Source organism: Mesocricetus auratus, unplaced genomic scaffold (genome assembly GCF_017639785.1).
Source record: "Mesocricetus auratus isolate SY011 unplaced genomic scaffold, BCM_Maur_2.0 Super-Scaffold_100007, whole genome shotgun sequence".
NCBI classification, from domain to species: domain Eukaryota; kingdom Metazoa; phylum Chordata; class Mammalia; order Rodentia; family Cricetidae; genus Mesocricetus; species Mesocricetus auratus.
Window position 1 is genome coordinate 12,692,594 of NW_024429191.1, and position 25,546 is coordinate 12,718,139.

Genomic DNA, 25,546 nt, shown 5'->3' on the forward strand with positions numbered 1-25,546 from the left:
TATGCAGTAACTGGACCGTGCTGATACTCAACAGTGATTCATCACTTAGCCGAAATTAAGGTTTACTGGACACTGTGCTTCATACAGTGTTGCCAAAGATACCTATTTAAACACAGCCCTCCAGAACCTTCCTACTGGGAAGGAAGTCCACTGTGTCTTCAGAATCCATGGACAAACACAAGACACGCAGGGGCCAGGCACTCCAAAAACACAGGGACAATGTCCAGACAAACAAAGGGTCTCCAGGAAAGAGGGCAGGCAGACAGATAACCTGGGCTGCTTCTGGCCTGGACTCCAAGAAGGCAAACACTGAGGGTGTAACCTGAGGCTGGTCATCCAGCATGGGGTGGGGGGTGCCTCGTGGACGAGGGTGAGAAAGGTTTGGCAGAGAAGGGGGACAGAGATTGGGCAAGCAGAAGAGATGTGAGGAGTGGAGACAGAACCCATGCACTGGAGGAAATAAGAGACTTGGGCATCTGGGACCATGCATGTGGTCTGGTGCACTGCGCAGACCATATGCACAGTGAAAGCCACTGAGCAGAGAGAGAAGCTGGTCCTCGGAGAGAAGCTAGTCTTTGGGCCTCCTGTCTGTGTTCCAGGAGCAGGAAGAGGGCAGAGCCCATGTGGACAGTGGAGCCAAGACTGGCTCTTCAGGGGACAGTGTAAAGCCACTGGGATTATGATGTTTGCGCAGTGTCCTAGTAACTCTAAGTCTGTTTTGCTTTCAGAATTAAACAATATTTTTAGTGCTGATTATGATAATAATATCAGACAGTAACTGTCATTTACCTTAGTGTTCTCATGTACTCAAGGGTCTTGTACCTGATGCCACTGAGTCTGCACAACAGTGTTATGGAATAAAAAGTTGATCGACGGTAAATGGCAGAGAAACAAACAAACAAAAAACAATAGCCTGACGAACTTGAACCAGAGAAATGTACAGAACCAGATGAACCTCTCTGCTCCCCATCTCTGAACAAATAGAAAATGACATGAGCACCACCAGAGGTGTCTGTTTCTACTGCTCTAAGAGGGATTCCTATTGGCCAGATCACCTGACCATCAGTTAGGGGAAGGTGGGATATCCTGATTGACAGCCCTACTCTTATTTCAAGTAGTGTGCAGCAGAGGTGAAAGGGCACTGGGGTTGGATGGAGAAGGCATGAACTGGGAAATGACACCATTTATGCATTACTTGCAAGTACTGCCCTAGTCTGCTTCACAGATGTGGAAACTGAGGTAGTTAGAAAGGTGAGGTGGTTTGCCCAGGATCACACTTGGCTGAAATTTTGGGTACCAACAGCTTTCCTCCCTTCCCTGGAGGGAAGCTGCCTTAAAGCACACAGGGCTGGTGTGCTCAGTTCTGCCTAATTAAGCAGAATCGCACGAACCCCCGCCTACAGTGCTGGCCCACAGGCCAGAACCCACGAGGTGGCGTCACTGTTTCCTCCTCTCGGGCCAGGGTGTGAATCAGCAGCTGTGGCTCAGGACCACCCTTGGCTTCCAGTCAGTTCCACAGATGTGTTTTAATGTCTACCCTGGGCCAGCTGTGGCTCAGAGCCAGAGGAAGAAGCAATGATGAGCAGGCACAGGGCTGTCCTTAAGGAGGTCACCTCTGGTGACATGCATCTGATGAAGAGGATGGAGGGCTCAGGGCTGGGGTCAGAGGCCTGGACATCCCATTCCCTGTGAGGGAAGCCAAATGGGGATGATGCTTGGGGATGGGGAGCCAAAGGCGTCCAGCAGGGTGTCCTCAGCTTGGGCCTAGGGCTTAGAAAGAGATGTAACTCAGTTTCCACACCTCTCTGAGACTACCTTCCATTTCATCCAGATGTGACTGTCTTTCCAGATAAATTCACCAATTTTTCTGCGTATTTTTAATAGTTCCCTGGTCCTCAACACAGCTTAAAATCATGGTATCACATGACTTATCAATAGATCTTTTTAAGTTAATAAACATATGCCTTCACAATTTCGCTTTTTATTTTAATAAATGGAGTTTGACTTAGTTTCATTTGGAATCATATGTATTTTATTGATTTTTAAATCATTTTAGGATGAAATAGTCAATTACGTGAGATTGCTAAATGAGCTCCCAAAAAGGATTGGCAGTTCCTGGGTAGAGTGCTCAGCGGTTGATAGCCAGGTGGCCTGGACTTGACCTGGCTCTGTGACGTGGAATTAGTGGCTTAGCCTCTCTGTGCCTGTTCTCTCTTCTGGGAAATGAGGGTAGGGTAATGACTGAGGCGGCTTAGTCGCAGAGAGGGTTTCGTTCACTTCCTGACATGTAGAAGTTCTGAGTCAGTGGTTCCCTATTTTCTCGTTAAGGATAAACATTTTGTTGAGTACACTGTGTGAGAACAGCATGCTGGGTAGTGACTTGAGTACCGCCTGCAGCCAGTTCCCTTTATGCCTTTACCACCACGGTCAGCTTCAGACCAGCGACGTGCTCTTGTCTTTGTGTCCGCTTCTTCTCCTTAGATAGGGTCTCACCGGGCAGCCTGACTGTCTGCCTCCCGAGTGCTGGGATCAAAGCCTCAGGGTTTTAAGGCAGCAGCCTCAAGTAAACAACCAGTCTGCAATGACTGCCCACACATCCATGTTCTAGATGGACAAGGGCCCAGGTCACTAAAGTTCAGACTAATCAGCTTCTGGGAGGACTGGCAGGGTAAGATGTTTAGCATTTAAGCTATTCAAAATAGCTTAAATATCTACCACTGGGAAAGAATGTGATATACTGCCTTGCTGTAGACCAAGGAGCTTTGAAAAGGTGGTTTGTTCAAAGCTTGTTCAGTGAGATGAAGAGATGCTCAACATACAAGGTAAATTAAAAATACAAGTTGTCCAGTCAGTCTCTGTGCCTACAGTTCTGCCCATAGGCTGAAACCATCCATGGTTTGAAAATATCGAAGAAAAAAAAGGAAGGAAGGAAGGAAGGAAGGGAAAGAAGGGAGCCTTTGAAGGAAGGAAGGAAGGAAGGAAGGAAGGAAGGAAGGAAGGAAGGAAGGAAGGAAGGAAGTATTTGTGGGGCAAATTTACCCGTTGCTGGAGTGTTCTGTGTGGTTAGGCCTGTGACGGTTGTATCTGTAGTGAATGTGTATAGCAACTGTTTACATGGTGTTTGTGCTGTGTTAGGTGTTTAAGCCACCTTGAAATGGATGAAGTGGACGAGAGGATCTGGAGGGAACCCAGAGCCACGCCTTGAGGATAGAGAGCAGTGGCCGGATACGGTGTGATCTTCATTAGCAGAGCATTTCTGTGCAGTTATAGGGTCTGGGGAGTGTGCCAAGAGTGTCATCTCCGTGGGTGGGAATGTGGATGGTTTTAAGGCCTCAGACTCTGCAGTTACTAGGCCTGCTTATTGCTGTCTGGATCGAGCGAGTTCCTTACGCTCCCCACATACCATCTTCATTGCAAAACAGAAACTGTAGCCTGGGTACCTCCCTGCAGCGCAGAACAGAGCAGAGCAGTGGGGACCTGGCAATTGGTCCGCAGTCACATGAAATCGTCTTGTTTTTACATATTATCTGGTTTTCCCTAAAGAGGAGAGGCCAATGTAGGATGACCTAGGAGTCCACACAGAGCCCTAACTGGGATGGGAGCATTCATGTCCACCAGATTCTGAGCCAGCAAGGCTGGACACAGGTGATCAATTGTACTCACAGAACCTGCCACTTATACTCGAGGTAGAAGAGACTTCCTAGTATGTCTGAGGAGGAAGTCTATTTGTGCAGCCCTGCTCCTTCGTCCATCTGCCCAATGCTACAGTTGCACTTACTGAATACAAGCCCATGGTATTTGCTGTTTTGTTTTGCTTTAAGGAGCTATGAAGGGGCCCTGCAGAGGAGAGGAGTTAGCTTAAGTGCTATATGTATTAGTCAGTTTTCTGTTTCTATGACAAAATGCCAGAGGTTGAGTAACTTAAAAAGAAAAAAGTTTCTTTAGCTCACAGGTGTGGAAACACAAAAACAGTATGGCAGCCATGGTGAAGGCCCTCAGCTGGCCCAGTAGACATCAGGAGCTGTCACGGGTGTAGGACAGGATGCCAGGAACAGAAGTTGTTCTTTTACAACTATTTGTTCTTATAGAATTACTGGAGTGCTGGCAGAACCACATGATCCCCCAGAGACCCAATCACCTGGAAATAGGCCCCACCTCTTAAAGGCCCCGTGTGGGAAACTGGGGACCAAACTTCTACCACAGGAGCTCTTGGGGAACAAACCCCGTCTGGATGGCCAGTGGCAGGTGGCAGGCTGGGCCCAGGGGAAGCCTTGTGATGGAGGAGATGGCCGACTAGAACGTGGCAGCAGCCTTGTCTACCTTTCCCACCACCCAGCCTGCATCTCCCGGCTGACGCCCTCATCAGGTCCCATTGCCCTTCTTGTCTAGGGAGGTGCCAGGCTCCTGCCTGGCAGGATGGGTGCCTCTGGGCTCAGTCCTGTGGGCTTCCAGGCTTACCCAGGTAGCTGGAGTGGGTTGGGGGCAATAACCAGCTTTGTGGCGTGCCATGTGGGTGTTGGCACCATGCATGCAGTCGGCTAGATGCCACCTTGTGTCACAGAGGTGGAACAAAGGCTGAGGGAGGACGTGTCTGAGGCACACAGCCGGGTGGCCAGATGGCAGGAGTTGGACATGCGTGGTGAGGGGACTGGCAGGTGTGGAACTCTGGTATCTTAAGCAGGGCCGGGTGACTGAGCCATCATTTTTTGAGACTGTCTTTCTGTATAACCAGGTTGGCCTGAAATTCGCTATGTGGCCTGCTGACCTGGAATTCATTCTCCCGCTTCAGCCTTCCTAATGCTGGGTTATGGCATGCTTCAGCATGCCTTACTCAGAGTGGTCGCTCTTGAACACGACCAGGGACAGCAAGCAAGGTCAGGCCACGGCTGGCTCATTTTTCTCTGGCCACTAATCCCACAGCCCATGCCTGTTCACCAGCGCCGTGTGCAGCTTTGCGTGGCGACGTTGCTCACCTCCTACAGTCACTCCACGTCGTCTGGCCATGCGCTAGGGGCGGGGTTTTTGTTTTGTTTCCAATATTCTTCTTTTAATTGACACATAATGGTCACACATGTTCGTAGGGCACACACTGAGGTCTGAACATGCATGTGTGTGATGACCAGACCAGGGTACTGCTGTGTTCTTCACCCCAGATAGTCATCATTGCTGTGTGGCGATGTCCCAAATCCTCTCATGTAGCTTCTTCAGAGTGTACAGTTAACTGCCACCATGGTTGCCCTGTGGCACTGTAGAACATTAGACATCTCCAGTAACGATCCTGTCTCCACCCCTCCCAGCTTCTGGCCACCTCTGTTCTTTTTACCTCCATGAGATCCACAGGTTTTAGCTTCTCCATGTGCACTGGCTAGTTTCATGTCAACTTGACACAAGCTAGAGTCATCTGAGGAGACGGAGCCTCCATTGAGAAAATGCCTCTTAAGATCAGACTGTAAGACAAGCCTGTAGGGCATTTCCTTAATTAGTGATGGATGCAGGAGGACTCAGTCCCTTGTGCGTGTTTTCATCCCTGGCCCGGTGGTCCTGGATTCTATAAGAAGGCTGTGCAAGCCAGTAAACAGTGCCCCGCCCACCATGGCCTCTGCATCAGCTCCTGCCTCCCGGTTCCTGCCCTGTTTGACTTCCTGTCCTGACTTCCCTCAACAATGGACTGTTACCCGGAAGTGTGAGCTGAAATAAACCTTTCCTCCCCAAGTTGCTTTGATCATGGTGCTTCATCCCCCCAACAGAAACCCTGACTAAGATACCTTGCGAGTGAAATCATGGCATAACTGCCGTGCCTTAACTATTTCTCAGAACACGATGTCATCTGGCTCCTTCCAGGTTGTCGTATCCCTTTTCTATCCAGATGATGTTCTGTTGTGCATTGGCCACACTTTCTCACCCATTCATTCATCCGCTACAGAGCTGTTTCTTGGCTGCTGTGAACAGTGCTGCAGTGAGCGTGGGGGTCCAGCTGTTTCTTGGACATGGTGATTTCACTTCCTCTGGAGGCATTTCCAGGAGCAGGCTTCGGGGTTGTTAAGTGATAGTTCTAGTTCTAGAGTGCGGAGGAGCCTCCATGCTGTTTTCCACAGTCTAGTACTAGTTTGCATCCCTGTGAGCCAAGCAGGCGCTTTCTCCTTTGGTATCTCGCCAGCATTTGTCTTTTTGGTAGTCACCTGCCTGGCTGGGGTGAGGTGGTCCCTCACTGTGGTATGACTCTTCCACTTTGAAGGAATCTGGACCCTTGCCCTGGCACCTCCCTAATCAGACCCTGTGTGACGTTGGACAAGTGGCATTACAGCATCTCTGAACGTCATTTTTGTGTGCTACAAAACGGGGCAGATCATATATTCTACCACACGGGGTTGACTTCCTAAGAGGAGAGGTCATTAGTGTGACTGCCACATAGAAGGCTCTATCGCCCCTCAAGACCTAGAGAAATTGTTTCTGACCTGGAAAGTGTCCCCAGGTGCCACTAGCAGAACTAGTCCCCTTGTGTTCCGCAGAGTGCCCCACTGGCCTGTGGCCCATGAAGGAACCCTACTAAGATCTTTTAAGCAACTCCTGGGTGCTGGGTACTGTGCTGGCCCTTTAGGTGTCTGACCACATAACATGGGCTTTGACTCCTCCGTCACACATGCTGAGTACCAATCCCAGTTCTGTCACATGTGGCTGTGTGACTCTGGGTAAACTATTGACTGTTTCTGAGTCCAAAGCCCGTGGCATATCGTAAAGGAAGTAGTTTGTGTGGTGAACCTACTGGATGTTGTCATCGGCTCCCTGGCCCTGGGAAGCCCTGTCAGCACGGGGCAGCCCCAACTTCTTCAACCTCTCTCACATTGCCCAGGCTCCTCTAAGGCCTGGCAGTCTTCAAAATCTCAGCAAGCCCTAAGTGCCTGCCCTGGAGTTGTTCCTAGAAAGCCAGCCTGCAGGTTGGTGTTCTGAGCCTGGGCTTTGGCGCCAACGCCACTGCTTGCCATTGGAAAGTTCCCATGCCGCTCAGGCCAGATGTGTGCAGAGATGTGTGAGTTGGCAGCCAAGGTCCAGCTGGAGCCACAGACCCAGGCCAGTGGTGTTTCCAGGCTTCAGTATCTTAGTCTGCAAGCAGAGTGCTTTCCCAGGCCAGTCCAGTGGCAGCTCTAGTCCTTGGCCCTGAATGTCCCCCAACATAAGGGGACATGGGCTGAAGTGTGAATAGCCCATGCCGGAAGACCTGTGAGCTGGCTTCCCTGCTCACTAGTGCTCCACTTCCCTGCTCATCAGTGCTCCACTTCCCTTCTCATCAGTGCTCCACTTCCCTGCTCACCAGTGCTCCACCTTCCCTGCTCACCAATGCTCCACCTTCCCTGCTCACCAGTGCTCCACCTTCCCTGCTCACCAGTGCTCCACCTTCCCTGCTCACCAATGCTCCACCTTCCCTGCTCACCAGTGCTCCACTTTCCCTGCTCACCAGTGCTCCACTTTCCCTGCTCATCAGTGCTCCACTTCCCTGCTCACCAGTCCTCAACCTTCCCTGCTCACCAGTCCTCCACCTTCCCTGCTCATCAGTGCTCCACCTTCTCCTGCTGACGTGGCTCCACCACAGGGTCCAAGTGTGCCCCAGGGAAGGGACAGGTCATGTGAGCTCCAGCCTTGGCTTGTTATTTGCCAGATCTGAACACTGACTGTGACCAGGCAGAGGATGGACACTATCAGGCTCTTCTAACCCCCAGTAGACCTGTATCTATAATCCCAGTACTCAACAGGGTAGAGTTCATGGCCAGCCTGGGCTACTTGAGATCCCCATCTCAAAACAACACAAAACAGAACAGATAACTTTTTAGATCTAAGGCTCCTTTTCTTTTTGAGATGGAGTCTCTCTATATCCTTGGCTAGCCTGAATCTTGCTATGTGGGCCAGGCTGGCTTCGAGCTCACAGAGATCCACCTGCCTCTGCCTCCTGAGTGCACCACCACACCTGACTGGTCTAATGTTCTATGAGCTCTTATACGGGCTGCTACAGGCTGGGCACTGGAAGTCAAGTTCTCCCGAGGACCCGAGTCCTCTCACCCAGCAATGGCATGATGCTCCCGTGCAGTTTCTATGACTCAGGGACATTGCACTACTGCATAGAGCAGCTGGAGGAGCCAGCAGAGTGAGGCTTTCCTCCAGGCTCAGCCCATGCCTACATTCTCCTTGTCACAAAGCAGTTCTGTTCCTTTTCCCCCTTGGCAGCTGAGCTATTCATTCGTCCATTTCAGGAGCATTGTGACTGTGCAGGCACAGAGCCTGAGCGAGGTCACTGTGATCTTTGACCACGGAGGCCTGTTTGGGCTTTTCATCTCTCTTTTATTGACTGTGTCAAAAGCCCAGTGTTCCCAAGCTCTGGCAAAACAGTGGCAAGACAGACCGGGCCCTGCTGCTGGAGGGTCCTGTGAGAGTGGGTGACAGCCAGGCACATGGCTTGGTGTTCTCTGGTGTCTTGCTGAGAAGGTGACTCTGGCATCTAGGGGACCCCAACAATACCAGACTCAGGCTGTCTGTTGAGGCTCCAATGGGAAGTGACTTAGTGACTAAGCAGGAGAAGGCAGGGAAAGTATCCCTGGGAGGGGTAGTCTCGTGCTCCTGGAGAGAAGGGATGGATGTCTGAGGTCCTTACACCCTCTCTGCCACGTGTTATTCTCTGCTCTGTGTGGCCGTGGCTCCAGTTGGTACATAGCAGGTCTGTGTATCTCTGCCTTGTGAACAGAGTAGCAGATTGGGCCCAACTTTCCCTTTAGAGTCCTCACCACCTCCTGCCTGCCTCCAGGCCACACACCTGCATACAGGTGTCACCACAGCCCTCAGCCACCAGCCCCTGCCTTGCAGCGTGCCGAGTGGACAAAGATGGCTGGGACCCAGCCCTGAGTCTGGAGCATCCCAACTGGCGCAGGGCACTGCCGGCTCTTGTGTCCGGGCCCCATTCCAACCATTCACTTAATTGAAAAAAATGGAAAAGAGAAAGAGGGAGGGAAAGAAATTGGCTGCCTGCCATCTCCAATGTCTCTTTGTCTCTCATTGTGGGGTGCCACTGAGTTTGCTGATTCCTGCTGCTGCTGTCTTGGGGGCAGGAAAGCTCTGGCCTGAGGCCTGGAGAGCTGGGAGAAGGGACTTCCGAGGCCGGTGCCTGGGGTGGAGCTAACCTGTCCTCCCCACTGGTTGATCTCAAGTATGTGTGGTTTCCTCCTCCTCCGTCTCTCACCCCAGGGTGACCCCACCTTCCTGGCAGGTGATCCGTGAGGGCTGAGCCTGGTGGTACATGACGGGAAACAGGGCCAGATCCAAGGCAGAGCTACCTGCCCTGCATGCGCCTTGGCTTGCCTACCTCAGTCGTCCCTGTACTTCCTCTTAGTACCCAGCCCTCCCTTCAAGCACCCAGAGTTTCCTCCTAGCACTCAGTGCTCCCTCCCAGCACTCGGTGCTCCCTCCCAGCACTCGGTGCTCCCTCCCAACACTCGGTGCTCCCTCCCAACACTCGGTGCTCCCTCCCAGCACTCGGTGCTCCCTCCCAGCACTCGGTGCTCCCTCCCAGCACTTGGTGCTCCCTCCCAACACTCGGTGCTCCCTCCTAACATTCGGTGCTCCCTGTTAACACCCAGCACTACCCACTAGTACCCAGGGTTCCCTTGTAGCATTATGGAGCTTGGCAGCATTCCTATCCAGGAATAAATTGAACATGTTTTTATTTAAGAGAAATCCACATTTTTCAGCACTTCCTGTGGCAGGGCTGCCGTGGGGTGTTGGGAAATCAAACAAACTGCAGTGTGTTGCAGTTTCAGAAAGAGGCTGGAGGCGCTGACCTACATAAGCCAGATGTTGGGCCAACAGCTGGAGAGAGTTGGCGGATCAGAACCAAATGGAGGCCAGGGTCTCCAGGAGGAGCCGAGGAATCGTGTTTCCCATTAGTTCAGGCCCAAACGAGGCCAGCTGCAGCTACCTCACTCCTGAGCCCATGGTCCTCCACCGTGCCTCTCCCAGCCCCGCTTTCTTTCTCCTTACCTTCCCTTTCCCCCTTCCTTACCCCCTCTCCCCTTCTGTTTCTTCTCTCTCTAGCCCCATCTCTTTCTGACCCCTCCCTCTCACCCCTGATCTGCTGTCCATTTTGGGCCTCGTGGCCAGGGCAGCACACTCACTGCCAGAGGCAGGAGTACAGTCCTTGCTGTGTCTAACTCTCAGCTTGGAAACACAGCTTGGGTGGAATCCACCTACGTTTTCGAGGTGATTTTGGTTTTGAGACATGATATCTACATATAGCCTTGGCTGTCTTCGAACTCACTTTGTAGACCAGGCTGGCCTTGAACTCACAGAGATCCACCTGTCTCTGCCTCCCGGGTGCTGGTGTTAAAGGCGTACACCCTCATGCTCATCAAAAAGATGATTTTTGATGCCTGAGGTCTGTAGACTCCTTAAACATATCCCTAGATGCTCCATAACAGGAAACAGGTTTATCTGAATCACTTTAAACTACTTTTTATTGATAATTTATGGAGCACAGCATGATGTTTGGGTACTTGGGTACACTGTTTTATGATCACATTGGTCACTGGTGTGTTTACTGCCTTAAATGGTTATCTTTCTATCGCTGCTCACAGCCTTTCTGCTCGCTGTTTTAAAATATGTAATGGCATTGTTAACTGTAGTCATCCCATCACACAGGAGAAGCCCAGACTCCCTCTTTCTGTCTTACTGTTGCACTGCCCTTTCCCTGTGCTGCCTTTCCTTATCCTGGGGTCATTTAGCAGAGTGACTTTGGGGCTTGCTTTGGTGACAGAGCAGGGCTGCATTAGTTACTCTGGTCTGATGGCTCACTGGACTAACCATGGCCTGTGAGCAGAAGCCACAGGCTCTCAGTGATGCTCTGCATGCCCCTCACCTCGCCACCCCACCCCCAAAAGAGCTGTGTTCTTTCCTGGGATCAAGAGCAGCATTCTAGAGGGAAGACCCCTGTCCTAACCCCTGCCGAGGAGAGCCCTGGCTTCTGGTTCCAACCCTCCTCTCCATAGACTACGTGGCCCTGGGCAACTCCCTCCAACTTTCCCTAACTATAAAATAAAGGTTATCCCAAAGCCGGGATTTCCTCTATCTTGGAAAGCCCTCTGTCTTGGAAGCCCCTGCAATCTGCCAAGAGCTGGGGCCCTGTCTGCAGGCTCCGGGGAATGGTTGCCCATGGTACCATGGACCCACAGTGCCTAACAATTTAGTCTGTGGGCCGCTGGTTACACCCTCTCCCACATATAGAAGAGCTAAAAGTGCTATGGAAACTGAAGTAGACAGTCCAGAGACCCACCCGCTTGGCCTCTGCAGAATCCCAGCACGTCTTGCAGGCCAATTTGACAGCTGGTCTAAGAGTTCTTCAGATTTACACTTCTCTGAACGAGCTATTGTGTGGGAAGCCCAAAGGTTATCTTAGAGAACTTGTGAGAAAATTCCCTGTCGTGGAAGTAGGAGGAGCCTGCAGCCGAAGTATAACCCTGGAGATGTTGATCTCTGTTGTAGTATGAGAGCTGAATCTCTCCATGAAGTCTGGATTGTAGCATGCATTTCACCGTCCAGCCTGCACCCATGACAGACATTGCTAATGACTAACAGCACTGTCTTGTTGATGTATCTTTCTCAACCACCCCCCCCCCCGTAGGAAATAGTCCCACTGGGGCCTTTTCTTTAGATTTTTTTTTCAATCACCCCCAGGTCACTGCAGACCACCCACAGGCACGGAAGAGGCAGGGGAATGCTTCTGACTTGAGACATGTGGCCCATTGGGCTATGAACAACAGAACTCAGATGCAGAGAGAATGGCAGGGAAATCGTGGACGTGAAACCAGCCTCGTTCTCAGCTCTCCCGGCGGCACCATCAGAGCTTTTCTGTGCCCACAGACTGCCTTACTATATATTCCCAGCGCAGCCTGGCTCCTCACATGCACTCACTGAGACAGTTCCGTTACTTTTAAAGGGAAACTGTAGCCACCTACCATAAATGGAAAACCAGTAACACTTGCTAGAAATAGGACCAAGGAACTCTGGTGTTGAATCCTTCCTGGCCAGTTCGTCCTACTCTGAGATTGTTGGTCCTTTGTGGTAGGAGACCAGAACGTGGTGGGAAAGAGTGTGAGGAAGGTAAATAAGCATCAGCCTCCGGCCCCTGCAGCCCCCCAGTGTGACGACCGTCCTATGACCAGCATAGTGGTCTTACCCAGTCATTGCTGTCAGCCTGGAGTTGGAGCCAAGCCAGAACCCCCTAGAAACTCCAGCAACAGATGTGCAAATCAGAATAAGATCGGAGGATACCCCTCAGCCTCCAAAGAACAACTCAGCATGTTTGCAGTTCATATGATGAAACCCTTTAGGATCACAGGTCTGTGTGCTGCGAGCAGCAGCTGCAGACCATCAGGCTGCCCCGGAGAATGGCCTGTCCATGTCCTGGGGCCAAGTGCTAGACCCTAAGCTAGTGGGTGAGCAGAAATGAGGCATGTCCATTGACCAGTCCCTCCCACAGGAGATGACTTGGATAGCTCTGTCCTACCACCTACTCTTGCCAGGGCCCAGCTCTGATTTCCCAGACTTTGTTCTTAAAAAAACCCAACCCTTTGAGTATTGACGTTGGAAATGGGCCTAGGTTCCTACATGCCCTATGGGGGCCCTGTAAGCACTTGGGGCTTATGGCCCAGGTGGAGACTTGCCAAGGGTGAAGGATCCAGCACCATTCAGAGACCATTTCCTGCAAATCCCACCCCTGAACTGGGATTATTTAGCATGTGTTCCATTTCTGGAACGTTCCATGAGTGTGGGAGATAAGAATGACTAGCACCCTTGACATGTTTTAAAGAGTACATAAAGGTTCCAAGAGGCAGGTATCATCCTACTGTACCTCACACAGTAAGTTCTGGATGCAAATTGCACAGGCGAATCTAGTTGAGGTCAGTGCTAGACCCTGCATCCCTGTGGCACTGGCCACTCTTGTACACAGTGGCCTAGGGGACCAAGCAAGAAGATGCCAGCCCGAGGTTCAAAACAGAAAGTGTTTTTCAGTCTTCATTGGAAGTATGCCTGTTTTGTTTTGTTTGTTTTTGTTTCCTGGTAGACAATACAGATGGCCTCTGAATTGTAGCTGTTTAATTTGTGGCTTTAAAGTACATTTTGGTTTTGAGTTTGGCCCTTTTCTCAGTTCAGTGCTATTCGGTCAGATACTCTTGTGATGCCGAGTGAGGGTGTGGGCAAAATCAGGTGGAGTCAGTACACTTTCTGCTTAAGGTGTTTGACTTAGGGGTTATCGAGTTATAACCCATAGTCAGTTGGTGGTGTTGAACTCCTTTAATCCCAGCACTTGGGAGGCAGAGGCAGGCCTGGTCTACAAAACAGGTTCTAGGACAGGTTTCAAAGCAACAAAGAAACCCTATCTCGAAAAACCTTAAAAAAAAAAAAAGCTATAGCCCATCACTGGAGAGATGACTCAGAGGTTAAGAGCACCAACTGTCAACTGCTCTTCCAGAGGACCTAAGGGTTCAATTCCCAGCCCCCACACTCTCTGTAACTCCAGTTCTTGGGTCCTGGCACCCTTACACAGACATACATTCAGGCAAAACACTGATGTTCATAAAAATAAATACGTTTTTAAAAATATACAGCCCATCATAAATCGAGGAGCATTTGGTACAGCATAAAAACGTCAGGAAATATGAGAAAGAATCAAGACCAGGGTTCAAAAACATCCTCCAGAGTAACCACTGGCATATGTGTTTACATGAACACACACACACAAATTTATATGTAGGTCTGTCCTCATTATTGATATTTGTGAATCTGTATACACATTTGATGGCATTTATCTGTGGCCCAAATCAGCACTAGTGGCTATAGGGGATGTTTGCAGGCATGGGCTTGCCCCGAGTGCCAGAATTCACGTCATCCAGCAATACATGACATTCTCAGCTGAGCTTGGGCAGGATGGCATTTGGCTCTCTTGTTTTCGCTGTGTCCTGAACAAGTGCTTTTCTTTTTCCACCTTTTACATTTGTGTGCATTTGTTAGCGATTTCACTATTTTTAAATGTCCCCACGACTGGGGCTGAGGTGCATCCTGGGACTCTGAGTTGGAGAGGCTCACTGAGCCTCGTATGTGTGTGGGGGTTGGAAAGGCTTCATTCAGGCTTGAGTGGTGAAACTGCTGGCTATTGAGTTCAGTGTGAATGATCATAAGCATAGATGATGAGATTATATATTGATCTGGTGATAAAAATGCTTGAAAACTTGAAGTTCCCTGTGTTTCTCTAAGAAGTAATGCTCAAGTATTGGCCGAGTCACTGTTACTGGCAGCATTGTAGAACAGAGCTACTTCAAGTGTCAAGAAGCTGCTATACATATGTATATTGGATGTGTGATATGGTGTGTGTGTGTGTGTGTGTGTGTGTGCGCGTGCGCGTGCTAGCATGAGTGTATGTGTGCGTATGTGATGCATATGTGCATACACACGCATATGTACTGTGTATATAATTATGTGCATTTATCCCTTGGTCCCCATGAGGGCTTGATTCAGCCCCTCCACCCCCATGGATATCAAAATCTGTAGATACTCATGTGAAATAAAACGACATTTGCATATAACCCATGCACATCATCCCATGTACTTTCTGAATCTCAAGGTCACTCATGATACTGACACCTGATACCAGTGGAGATGCGGTGTGAGCAGTGTTAGACTGTGTTGGTAGGAATAATGACTGGAAGGAAGAAGCTGTGTGTGTTCAGTATAGGCCACTGTCATTTGCCATTCCCACCTCACATCTAGAACCTCAGGTACAGAGGCCAACTGTGACTCCTCCCAAAGCCAAGGCGACTGACTTCAGTGTGAGAACTCTATCTAACACAACCCTGGAGTTCTGTTATTTGCACAAATCCCCTTATCTTGCCAGAGGGGGAGCTAAGTGGGAAGGCCCAGGCCCTGCTGTGCAGAGCAGAAGCCAGGGCAGGGCCTGGAAGCAGGATCTTGAACACTGGCCAGATCAAGGTGAGCTCTCCCTGAGCCCCCAAGCTGTAACAGCCTTCATTTGTGTGTCTCCGCAGACCAGATGTCTGCCCTGTGTGTGCCGATGCCTCAAGACTGTGACTCTTGTGTGGGGCAGCTCGGGTCTTATTCCTGAGCAAGAGCCCAGTGTGGGTTGGAGGACTGTCCCACACAGTTCTGGCTGTGGGACAGGCAGGACAGGGGGCTTTCTCACTGGGTACATCCATTAGGGTGCTATTACTTTCTTTCCCGCCTCATGAGCGTGTTCCGAGTCTAACCAGGACTGGTGGGTAGTCCTCAAAGAAGGGAGTCACTCTGGCCCAGGCCACAAAACACTTCACAACATCCATGAGTAACTGATGGTCTCTTGGGGCAGCTTCCCAGCAGGGTGGAGCTAACCCAGAGCTCCCTGGGGTGGTCTCTAGCCCTACATAGAAGGACAGCAGGCTCTCGAGTGTGTGGTGAGAGGCCATTTAGCCAGACTCACAACTTCTTTCCAGGCAGACTAAGGTCCAGGAGTGGAGGCTAGGGCGTCAGGGCTCCCCTTAGGTACTAGGAGGAGGGAACAGAGCCCACGTTCACTCAGCAGCTAGGAACCTATGCCTGAGCCTTGATGAGGTGGCCCTGTGGGACGGAGAGGACAGAGGGGAGTCCTGGGGAGAGAGTAGTGCGATAAAGTGAAATGGAGGGGAGGCCCGCCCACTCTCACCATTTCTTCCCTTGCTCGCTGTCATAGCTGAGATGGTGGCAGTTTGTCTCAACTGTCAGCTTGAATGATTGCCTTGAGAAGTGCAAGGAGATCAGCGCCACACACCTTTGGGTGTCTGGGGTGGTGCTTGTTTCCAGAGAGGGCTCTGGCCATTGGGTGCATTGAATCCTTTCATGGGTTTATAATACTGTGGCATTGCTGACAGGCCTGCCTAGTCAGAAGCAGGCTGTCATCGGTGTGTCTCAGGGGCTGAACTTGTCTTGAACCCTTCCTGTTTTCCCTTTTTCCTGTTCCCTGCCTCTGCAGTGTGTGCTGCTCTGACCCACCATGCCCTCCCTCCACGAAAGGCTGACACCTCTGAAACCATGAGTCCAAGACCTCCTTTTAAGTTGTTTGTATCAGGCCGTCTGTCACAGTGACTGGAAAGCTAACACAGTGACATTAGGACAGGGTCTCACTGTGTAGCCCAGGCTGGCCTTGAACCCCCTAATCTTTCCGCTTCAACTTCCAAGAGCTGGGCTGCAGGCAGTACCATCATGCCCGAGGTTGTCAGTATTTTTCATTTCATCCATGTTAATAGTCACAAGTGTGCTGATTTTCTGTTACTATGACTTAGTGTGTTCTAAGGAGGGAAAGCTTGCTCTGGCTCATATTTTCAGAGGTTTACGGTAGTTATCTGTGATGACAATATATATCATGGTGGAGTGTAAGGCATGCTGGCCATGAAGAAAAGAGGAGAAACAGGAAGAGACAGAGTTTCCGGCATGTGCTTCAAGGGCAAGCCCTCGGTAACTTAACTTCCTCCTTCTGGGCTCCATCTACTGATGGTGGCACCACAGGCTGATGGCCAGGGCCGTGGTACATGGTCCTCATGAGGACACTCGCCAAGCATTAACATGGTTTCTCACTACTGTTTAGTCTGCTTTTCTCCAGTGGCTGGTGTCATTGTAGTCTTCTCCCTGGCTTTCTGACCATCCAGCTATCCACTGCAGGGACGTCTGATCAAGCCTTTTATATGCCTCTTAACTGAGTAAGTTGTTTTCTGTTCGTGAGTTTTGAGGCTTTTAAAAGGCATCCCGAATAGATGTCGTGTCTTCACTTGGCTTCCTTCCATGCAGCAACTGCTTGTCATGGAATCATTCCTCCCATGGTGTTCTCCCACCAGGCCTTTTCAAGGGGGGGCATATATTTTGATACCATTGGAGATCATAAATCCTGTCAGCCTGGCTTGGGTCAGGTGCAGGCTCCCTTTTGTGTCTGGGACCAGGCAGGACTGCATTTGACCAAGAGTGGGAAACATGCCTCCCTATAGCAAAACAGTGAGAAAGGAGGAAATTCTCCAAGAGAAACTGATACTGAAGCCAAAATAGGGGGATGGGTACCAGTCAAGAGCATGGGTTGACCACAGCATGGGAGAAGCTAGTGAGCACTCCTAATGTGCTCCAGGCGCCAGACAGGGCCGCAGCTGTTCATTCTCCTGCTTGATTCTCAAGGAGGCTGTCGTCTCCCTTCCAGAGTGAAGGGCACCACAGCCGGAGAGGCCAGCACCCTGTGAGTGTCCCGTAGCTGCAAAGCAGGTGTGTACCATCTTCCAGCCCTGAGGCCTCCGGGCTGGCATAGGACAAGCTATGTGACAAAGTCCGGCCTGTGCCTAAAAACACTACATTGGATCTGCTCAGGGCTTCATTCCTGTAAAGCAGTAGGCCTGCTGCAGTCCAGGAACTTCAGAGACTGGGAACAGGAGTCCAGGAGGGAACCGTACGCCAGGAGGCTCTCCATATGTGGGAAGGTGCTTTGTGTCGATCTTAAGAAAAAATATTTGGCAGCCTTTCTTAATACGTTTTATTTTTCTTTTTATCTTTAATGATCATGTCCTGTGTGACAAGCCAGACAAATTTTGCTTTGACATCTCCAGGGACAGGGACCTTTGACACTGCGTTTTCACTTTCTAGGCCTCTGTTTACTCAACCAGAAGATAAAGGCATTACCTTAGCTGAGTTCTGCAGTTTCTTTCAGCTTTAACTTCTTCAGTTTCCATCTTCAGCACCATTATGTATGTATATGTGCGTGTACATATGTGTGCATATGCACATGTAAATATCAGATGATTGACATATGTCTGTCATGTATGTCAATCATGTATACATCACACGCTTGGATTTGATCTCTACACATGGTATGCATACATCAGACTATCGTAACATACCCCATAAATATGGACAAGTGAAAATGATAAGCTATTTTTATTGTAATTATACAGATTTATTATAATTATACTTAGCTCTCTGTGGACCAAATGGTAATTACTGGCTCAGGAAACAGGTGTCTGTAAGCTTAGCTTCTAGCTGAACTATATACGGTCAGATTGCATCCTCCGAATTTCTGTATGTTGCTTCATTCTCAGGCATTCTCAGGCTGACCTCACCCCTCACCAAAGACTTGGTAAGGTGGTGCCGTCTCGGAGGAGGAGCACTGCTCTCTCAAGAATTGGCCCTAAAGTTCCAGGGCTGAGGCTAACTGACCCTGATCGGTCCGCCTCAGGTCACATGTTCACTTCTTCCAAATCACCACGGATAGCCCCTTCTCTGTTTCTAAGGGGCTGAGCAAGATGGAGAAGGAGACTTCCTGGAGAAATAGCAATGTGCTGTCCCCATTGAGATACACGCCTGCCTGTCAGACACCTCAGTTTCCCCAAATTTGCTACCAGGGTACTGTTTCCTGTGTGTACTGTAACATGTGATCAGGGTCAGAGACATGTTCTCTGGTTGCTAAGATGACTCATGACCTTCATAAACTCAGGAAACAGAGGAGGCAGGTGCTGTTAGCCCATTTCACAGACAGAGAAGCTGAGACTCAAGGGACATCTGAGATGGCCTGAGTCCTCACTGGTGGAAACATCATGGTAGCTCAGTATTCAGGCAATGGAAGGGTTAAGAATGCAAGCGCGTGCTGACTTCTCTTGATAAATTTGAAGCTTTTAAGAATTACTCAACAGAAAAGCCACCTGGGGAGCAGCCAGGCACCCTTGCAGTGCTGGAGTGCAGCTGCCCCAAGATGACCATGTACCATCCCCACTACAGCTCTGCAGGCAAGGGCTATTATTCCCCTTCTGTTAAGGAGGGAGCTAAGGCTCCGAGACAGCAAGGGACTGACCGGTCCAGTTGGTCCGTGGCCACGCTGAGTTTTTCTGCCTGGAACTCCTCTTCAGTCTCAGGGATCAAAGATTTCCTTAGTCTGCTTTGCGTTGTTATAATAGATGGCACAGGTGGGTAACTGGGGGTTTATCTCTTAGAAGCTAGAAGTACACGGAGGGCCTGGCATCTGACAGGGCCCTTGTGATGCTTGACTCATGGCAGAAGACAGGTGAGAGAGCAGAAGGGGGACAGGCGGACTAAACTCACTTTGCTAAGAAACCCACCGGGCATCATGAACCTATCCCTGAGCTAATGCCTCTAACCCACTGGAGACCACGCAGAGGTGCACCTGCCGGCACTGTTCCATGGGGGGTGAAATTCCTGGGATCTGGACTGGAAGAGGATGCTCCAACCCTGTCATCCCCCTGCGGTTAACACTTATCTCCTCTGTCCCTCCATGCAGGTCTACATCATCCGAGTCACGTGGTCCAGTGGCACCACAGAAGCCATCTACCGGCGCTATAGCAAGTTCTTTGACCTCCAGGTAGGCATTTATGATAGGGAGAAGGTTAATTGGACTTGGCCTAAACTGTGACTTTAGAGCCTTGTCTTTTCATGGTCTTGACTCTAAATTGACATCCGTTTTTTGGGGCATAAGTAAGGTTTTTGATTGCCTTATGTTTTGATGCATTTAACTAAATGTCAGCTGCCCCTGAAGGGGGCCAGTCCAGAGGCCACACCTGTCTCTGGAACCACATTGAACCATGTTTTGTATAGTCACCATGTGGTGATCCACAATGCTGAGTCTATCTGGACACCTTGCACACACCGTCTCCCCAGCGCCACCTCCTAACTTTTACACTACTGACTCTCAGTCTGTTTTCCCACCTGAATCATTGGCCTGGATGACTCCCTGCCACCAGGTCCCCAGCTTCTGGAAGCCTTGTCTGACTTTGTTCTCTGCTTATCGGGAACTATCACCCAGTGCTGTGAGCTTCTTCATACTGATGTTTTCAGCTTATCTGTCTCTTCTAGACCATGGCAGTCCTGGGCAGGACCATGTCTTCCCCATCCTTTCTTTCCTTGATGTTTTTATTGAAGGCCTGGCACTTAGTGACTGGTGCATGTTGCCTGAGTGAGTATGTGAATGAATGAATGAATGATTAAACGAATGAACAAGCGAACATCATACACCACCAGTGTCACTGTGAGCTTGGGAACATGAAGACAGCTCAGTAAGATCCATCTTCACTAGCATGACACAGTGCTAATTCTGGGTAGCTTCATCTCCATGTCTCCAAAAGCAGGCAACTCCAAGGAGGCTGGAGAAGTCAGGGTCCTTCAGGAGATGGTGTGGCAAAGTTCTTTGGACAATGCCACAGACAGTAGGGGACATTCCTGGCTTTCTGAACTTTTATGCATTCTCCCTACTGTGTGGTGAGGGTCCAGGGCAAGCCTCCATCCCACGATGGGTACGTGGTGTCTGTGCTGATTGTTTTAGAACCAGCTAAGATTTACTTTGGGTATTTTAGCCATGAGATTGTCCTAGGAGGAGAAGGCTTCCAGGCTTCAAGTACAGCTTACTGTAGGGTTTTCACTCTGTCATTTGACCCGACTTCTCCTTCTGTGTCTCCACTTCAGTGGTATTGGCTTCATCCCTAGTCACACATGATTGCAAATGGCTCCAAGAACTCTGGGCTCATGTGTTATAGTAAAGGATAACAATGACTTCTCACGTGTCCTGACAGGCACTTTGTGTTCATTGGCTTAGCTCTATGCCAATCACCATGACAGCCAATAGGCTTTCCTGAGTTGCTGTTCCACCCCTGGTATCAGGCCATAGTCTGGGTTGGGAAGGAGATTCTTGGGTTCTGGGGATATTAACTGCAGTCATCCTTGACTACATAGACCAAGCTGTTCCTGACCAACCTGCTTTCTGGAGAATGTCGGGAGCCTGTATCCCACTATGGTAAAGGAGGGCAGACAGCGATAGGCTCCTAACTGCTTTCTCAAGTGCTGCTAAAACTGGTCCCTAAATGCCTTCACGACACACAGCCAGGAGTTGCTGCATCGTGTAGAGTGAGTGAGATTCCAGTCACTTAATTATTTAAAGCATAGTGAGCTCATCGTGACACTTTGTGTTCGGCAGCCACATCTAGCAGTGTCACATTCATTCAGTTATAATTTTCTGCTGCTCTGCTGCAAATGAGCTGACTACAAGTAAACAGCGGGGCTACCCGTAAAACTTGCTGTGGGGCTGGAATGCAGCTAAGTGGGAGAATTTGTGCTTCACACACACACAAGGCTGGGAGTTTGATCCCAGCCCCATAATAAATAAACTAACCACCACCTAAAATGAGCAAACAGGGGAGAAGAAAGCACAGGAAAAGGAGGTTTGGGGCAGTGGTGATGACCGGCTCCATCCAGTACCCCGAGCAGCTGACACAGCCCCATGTGAGAGTGACCAATAGCATTCAGGGATGCTCGGTCCTTTCACACAGATGATGCAAATGACCGAGAGCTTTTGCCTATTGCTAGGCTGCTGTTACAGGCAGTGGTGTTTTCCTTGGGAGCTCTGCCTTGGCATTTGTTCAGGGCCTTCTTGCCAGCCTGGCACCTCCAAGAAGGAGCAGCGGGGCTAAGGAACAAGAGTGACATGATTGTCATCCCAGGGGTTATTTACATCTGCAGAGCAGAGCCCACTCAGCTAGTTAACATGAAGAGAGGACCTCTGGACCCTCTGACCAACCTGCTTCCTTTTCCCGCCGGCCACTCTATACCAGGCTCTCCACTTGCTGTTGGCCAACATGCTTGGCATCTGTCATCTCAAGTCAGCACCTTTAGTCCCTGTCAGCTGTCTTTCCCTGCTCTCAGGAACCTGGAGTCCCTGGGTGCCAGTTCCAGCCTCCAGGGGGGAGAATCTCTCGGATCAGACTCTGTCCCAGCCTATCAGCTGTGGTGGGGAGCCGGTGACACTGGGCTAAGGAATGCCTGAATGGGAGGGAGCCCTGTGAAAGTGACTGAATCCTGGCCTGTTGAAGCATGTGGCTAGACCGTTACTTGAATTCCTTACTCCAGTCTGGCTGAAGACAAACCCAAGTTCAAGACTCAGCTGTCCATTTCTCAGGTCTCAGCTTGGCGTTGCCTCTGTCCATTTCTGAGCCTCCATTTCCTCCTTCCGTCGTGTACTTGTTATGGCAGTGAAACAAGTTGGACTTGACTCAGTGTGTTAACTGTCATCTGCCCCTCTCCACAGATGCAGCACCTGCAGTGACCTCCTTTGCTGGGTGTGGTCACAGGTCTTCCCAACCCAAATCCTGTACTTTCTAGGCTCCTGTTTCCACCCTCAGCTTTTCCTCCCACTCAGTGTAGTAATAATTGGGGGTTTGCTGGAGAAGAATCGGCTGCCTCGGGTGGCCGTGCTGGCATGGTGTAGCTGCCCAGAGGCCTGGCTTCATCAGGTTTTAAGGAGGCCCAGATGGTGCGGTGGCAGAGTGGGAAAGCCATATAATTCTAGGGGGTCTGGTTCAAGCTAGAAGCAGCCTCCCCATCCTTGTATTCCCTCTAGAGGAGTGGGAGAGGTTGGGCCACTCAGTTCAGCTGTCCCCACGGAATAGGCAAGGAGGCCAGCCCCTGTGTGGCCATGATACCCCGACATTAAATGATTTCTTGGTCCCATGTCCTATTGGCACTCGGCCTTGATTTTTTTTTTTAAGAAGTGACTTGGCTCACAGAGTGAGGGGAAGGCTGAGGCTTGGTGGAGGAGGAGCAGCTGAGCTCCTGTGCTAAAACAGAAAAAGCAGAGGCCTCAGAAGCTGTGGGCCCAGCCACCCCCTGCTGTGTGGCCTTAGGCATACTCCCTTACTCTTCTGTGTCTGGGTGTTGTCACTGGTGATATGGGAACTTGTCAGTAAAAACAGCCAGCATTTCTGAAGCTGTTCTTGGGCCAGGTCCATTCATTTAATCATCCCAGCCAGCTCATCAGATTACACAGATGAAAGAGCCTGGGATCAGAGAAGTTCATTCACTTGCCACCATTACTTTGGGGAAAAAAGAATGTCCCCTATGGCTTAAGCTCATCTTGGGCCATAGGACAAGGTATTCAAGGCCAGCACAGGGACAGAAAAACAGGATCAACATTTTGATAATGTGCCCCATACCAGCTGCTAGAGGGCATCGGGGAAGCCAGAACCATAGGTGTCCACACTGGTAGGGTGGGAAATTTAAGCAGAGGAAACGGTGTAAAGAGAGGCTGCTACTCATGGTAGAAGAAGCATGGCCCAGGCTACCTCATGGGTAATGACATTGTCAACAGCAAAAATGTCCCCATAATGAGGACTCACCTTCCTGACTGCTTAGAAAAGTTGGACTCCTGTGGTCCTGTCTGCCACTAAGATTTGATGTCTGGCCATGCCTTGTTCATGTGAGACCCCTGAGCTTGGAGTAGGAACTCTGACGTAGGGTCCCCAACCCTTGGCCAGGTCAATCAGCCTCCCTCAGCTTCACTTTCTGCCTTCACCTGTGCTGGTGCTGTGGAGTGGATAAGGATGTCTCAGAGGAGGGAGGCCCTGGGGATGAATGACTAGAGTACCCACAATGCTCAGGGCAGCACCCAGCTACTCTTGGCTAGAACTGTGAGGTGCCCATCTTACATGTCATCTCACAAAATCCTCCCTCGCCAGCACGACTGAGGTCAGTATCATGCACATTTCCCAATTGGAAACACTCAAGTTTAGAGAGGTAGTCACATGCCTCCTCAAACAGCAGGATTATCTTTGGGTGTGTCTGAAAAGGTGACATTGCCCTCAGTTCTGTTCATAGGTTCTCCTCCCCACAGCTTGAGCACCAAGTTACAAATAAGCCAAAGACATGGGGTCCACCCCACACTGTGTTGTGCAACTATTGTACTCTGAGTCTTCCAGATTCAGTATGTCCCCTGGGGTCACAGATGTCGCTGGAGCTACCCTGTCTCACAAAAACAAGCAAACAAAATACAATAAATCAGTTCTGATCCTGGCTGTAGTATGGTTGAACCCAATCACTGCGCACTGGGCAGAGTAAAGCTAGAGAGAAAAGGGCAGATGTTTCACTACAGGTACCCAGCATAATCAGCTGAGTCACAAGGGGGAGGTGGTGGCGTCAGGCTGGTGGATGGAGAGCCATTTGGTGCTCTTGCTGATGCAAGTTTGTGAGATGGTGGAGGAGCTGGGTGCCCACAGAGTAAGTATGCATTAAGGCCACAGAACTGTGCACCCAGATATGGTTGAAAGATGTATTATATGTTAATTATGTGTAACACAATTTTTTTAAAAAAGGGAAGGGCTGGAGAGATGTCTCAGCAGTTAAGAACACTGGTTGCTCTTCCAGAGGTCCTGAGTTCAATTCCCAGCATCCACATGGTGTCTCACAAGAATCTATAATGGGATTTGATACCTATTCTGGCATGCAGGCATACAGACAGAGCCTACGTATTCATAAGTAAATCAAACAAAGCAAAACAACCACCTCCCAGACTACGAAACTATTCCCAAATCAGTTTCAAAGTAGTGTTATTCACAGCCACCTGCAGAATGTCCCTCATTTCCCAAATGGCCACAGGCTCGATGGATGCAGCTGGTAGAGGAAGCATCAGGATTTCACCTGAGCTGTCTGCTCCAAGAGGACTTACCTGAGGTTAGACCAGTGGTATATAAGCCAGTATGGACATTTGTTAGCCAATGTAGATACTCACTAGCCAGCATAGGCATTCATTAGTCAGTGTGAACTCTTGTTAGCCAGTGTGAATGCTCGTTAGCCAGTGTGGGCACTTTTTAGTCAGTGTGGACACTTTTTAGTCAGTGTGGACACTTGTTAGTCAGTGTGGACACTTGTTAGTCAGTGTGGACACTTGTTAGCCAGTGTGGACACTTTTTAGTCAGTGTGGACACTTGTTAGCCAGTGTGGACACTTTTTAGTCAGTGTGGACACTTGTTAGCCAGTGTGGATGCTCGTTAGCCAGTGTGGATGCTCGTTAGCCAGTGTGGACACTTGTTAGCCAGTGTGGACACTTTTTAGTCAGTGTGGACACTTGTTAGCCAGTGTGGATGCTCGTTAGCCAGTGTGGACACTTGTTAGCCAGTGTGAATGCTCGTTAGCCAGTGTGGATACTTTTTAGCCAGTGTGGATACTTTTTAGCCAGTGTGGACACTTTTTAGCCAGTGTGGACACTTTTTAGTCAGTGTGGACACTTGTTAGTCAGTGTGGACACTTGTTAGTCAGTGTGAACACTTGTTAGTCAGTGTGAATGCTCGTTAGCCAGTGTGGACACTTGTTAGTCAGTGTGGACACTTGTTAGTCAGTGTGGACACTTGTTAGTCAGTGTGGATGCTCGTTAGCCCGTGTGGACACTTGTTAGCCAGTGTGGGCACTTGTTAGCCAGTGTGGACACTTGTTAGTCAGTGTGGACACTTTTTAGCCAGTGTGGACACTTGTTAGCCAGTGTGGGCACTTGTTAGCCAGTGTGGACACTTGTTAGTCAGTGTGGACACTTTTTAGCCAGTGTGGACACTTGTTAGCCAGTGTGGGCACTTGTTAGCCAGTGTGGACACTTGTTAGCCAGTGTGGACACTTGTTAGCCAGTATGGAGATCCAAAGATCTCAAAAGGCACCAAGAGAACAGAAGTGGCCTTGTTACTGTGCATTCTTG

The 25,546-nt window shown here is 50.0% G+C and overlaps 1 protein-coding gene across 2 annotated transcripts in view; it reads left to right on the forward strand.

Annotated features, from left to right (window-relative positions):
• The window catches only part of Sh3pxd2b (SH3 and PX domains 2B), an 83,002-nt gene that overhangs the window by 8,309 nt on the left and 49,147 nt on the right, over window positions 1-25,546 (forward strand). For both annotated transcript variants that reach the window (XM_013125936.3, XM_005086998.4), the window contains exon 2: window positions 19,325-19,405. In XM_013125936.3, coding sequence (XP_012981390.1) covers window positions 19,325-19,405 — 81 coding nt within the window. The remainder of the gene's footprint in view (window positions 1-19,324; window positions 19,406-25,546) is intronic.